Source organism: Aplysia californica, unplaced genomic scaffold (genome assembly GCF_000002075.1).
Source record: "Aplysia californica isolate F4 #8 unplaced genomic scaffold, AplCal3.0 scaffold00013, whole genome shotgun sequence".
NCBI classification, from domain to species: Eukaryota; Metazoa; Mollusca; class Gastropoda; order Aplysiida; family Aplysiidae; genus Aplysia; species Aplysia californica.
In genome coordinates, this window is record NW_004797283.1 from 258,139 (window position 1) to 259,693 (window position 1,555).

The following is a 1,555-nucleotide window of genomic DNA, read 5'->3' on the forward strand; positions in this document are numbered from 1 at the left end:
CTCTGCTATTGTGATCTGCAACTGCAGCTGCAGCAAAAATTAAATACTGCAGTTTGACACTCAAAGCAGTGCTCATCTGTGTGCAGGACAGAAAGTAAAAATTCACCGCAGCCTAGGCTATTATAGTCTTCAGTAGAAGTTTTAGATCTAAATAAATAAAGAGTGTCTAGCCTACTCGCCAGGTGAATTTGAGTCGGAGTTGGAAACACGGTAAGTTGCAAGATAGCAGCTGAGATCAAGATGAATTATATCAACAGTGACAACAGTAACTTGTAACAGTAACAGTAGTGAGAATGGTCAATAATAATATTAATCTAGATTCTAGCATCTTACTTAAATGCTCTTTCTCTCTGAGAATGTTAATTTCAAACAAAGTATAACTGGAATGTTGGGAATAAAGGGAGATAACTGTTTCAAAAGAACTTACCCTGAATTTGCCATCCTTTCACAACTCCACAAAGTATACAAAATCTACCATTGTTTTTTTTCGTTGTGCTACTCTTTCGGTTTCACCGGAAGTTTGGATTTCTCCATTAATTGAAAAGCCTTGTGGGAAGATAACTCTCTTTGCACATGTCTGTTGTCATTAGTTACACGAACTTCACTTCCTGTTTTTGATGGAGACGAGCTTTCTCGAGTTGTAGCTCGTGAGAAAGGCTGAAAGTTTCCACTACTTTTCTGAGCTACTCTCCAACATGCCGCCAAAACCAATAAAAGCAAAGGTAAGAAATTTTGGTGCGCAACATTTCTTGGTTCTTTGTGTCGTTTTGCACCGTTCATGACAGATTTTAAAATAGTTACCGAAGGCAGATCCAGATTCTAACCCTGGCTCGTCAAATAAGTTAGCCTGAGATAAGCTCTTAGAGATTCTATCTGTTTTATTAGTATAAAGCATTAGAATTTACTAGTAAGAATCTGTAGAGCAAATGTGACTAAAGGAGCAGCTTATTAGCTGTTGTCAATACACCATGGTGAGCTTCGTGACTGACATATTGTCACATATCATATTAACTTCTTCCTTCATTTTTTAAAGGATTTTCCTTTCTCGCTGTTTGCCCTCTATTCTAGACACTTCTGCCGAACCTAAATGATAACTCCCGCCATCTTCCAGCATAGAGTATAGAGTGTCTTCAAAAAAGAAATTCCAAATAATTCACCCTGTATCAGAAGTAACATATAGTCTACTTTAGGTATCAAATCTAGAATCTAGATCTAGATATCATGTTGTCCCTTTTTTTCAGACTACTTACTTGGCTACAGTAGAACACGAATAGCTCGAATTCATCGAGACTAGCCTCGGTAGTTCAAAGGATCTGTAGTTCGAGAGATACCATACAAAGATAAAGAAAAGAAAAAACAGGACCACGGGCACAGTTCGACGGATGCGTGATTTCAAGTCTTCTGTGTTCGACCTAGACCGTGTCATACTGTTTTTAGTCTTAGGTTTCAGAAATACATGTATACTTTCATCAGTTCAAAGCTATGGTAAAAGCAATTCCCACCCCAATCCTCCATGATCCCCTCCTGGCCTCAATACCACTTTCCTTCTTTTATA

General features: G+C 38.1%; 1 protein-coding gene across 4 annotated transcripts in view; it reads left to right on the forward strand.

The window, feature by feature from the left end:
• Positions 1-590: 590 nt before the first annotated feature.
• The window catches only part of LOC101862467 (dynein intermediate chain 2, ciliary), a 29,685-nt gene continuing 28,720 nt past the window's right edge, over positions 591-1,555 (forward strand). For 3 of the 4 annotated variants that reach the window (XM_005090117.3, XM_005090118.3, XM_005090119.3), the window contains exon 1: positions 591-722. In XM_005090117.3, the coding sequence (XP_005090174.1) occupies positions 696-722 (27 nt within the window). In that variant the 5' untranslated portion in view covers positions 591-695. Of the gene's footprint in view, positions 723-745; positions 972-1,555 lie in introns of those variants that run through there. The other variant, XM_005090120.3, reaches the window with a different exon arrangement.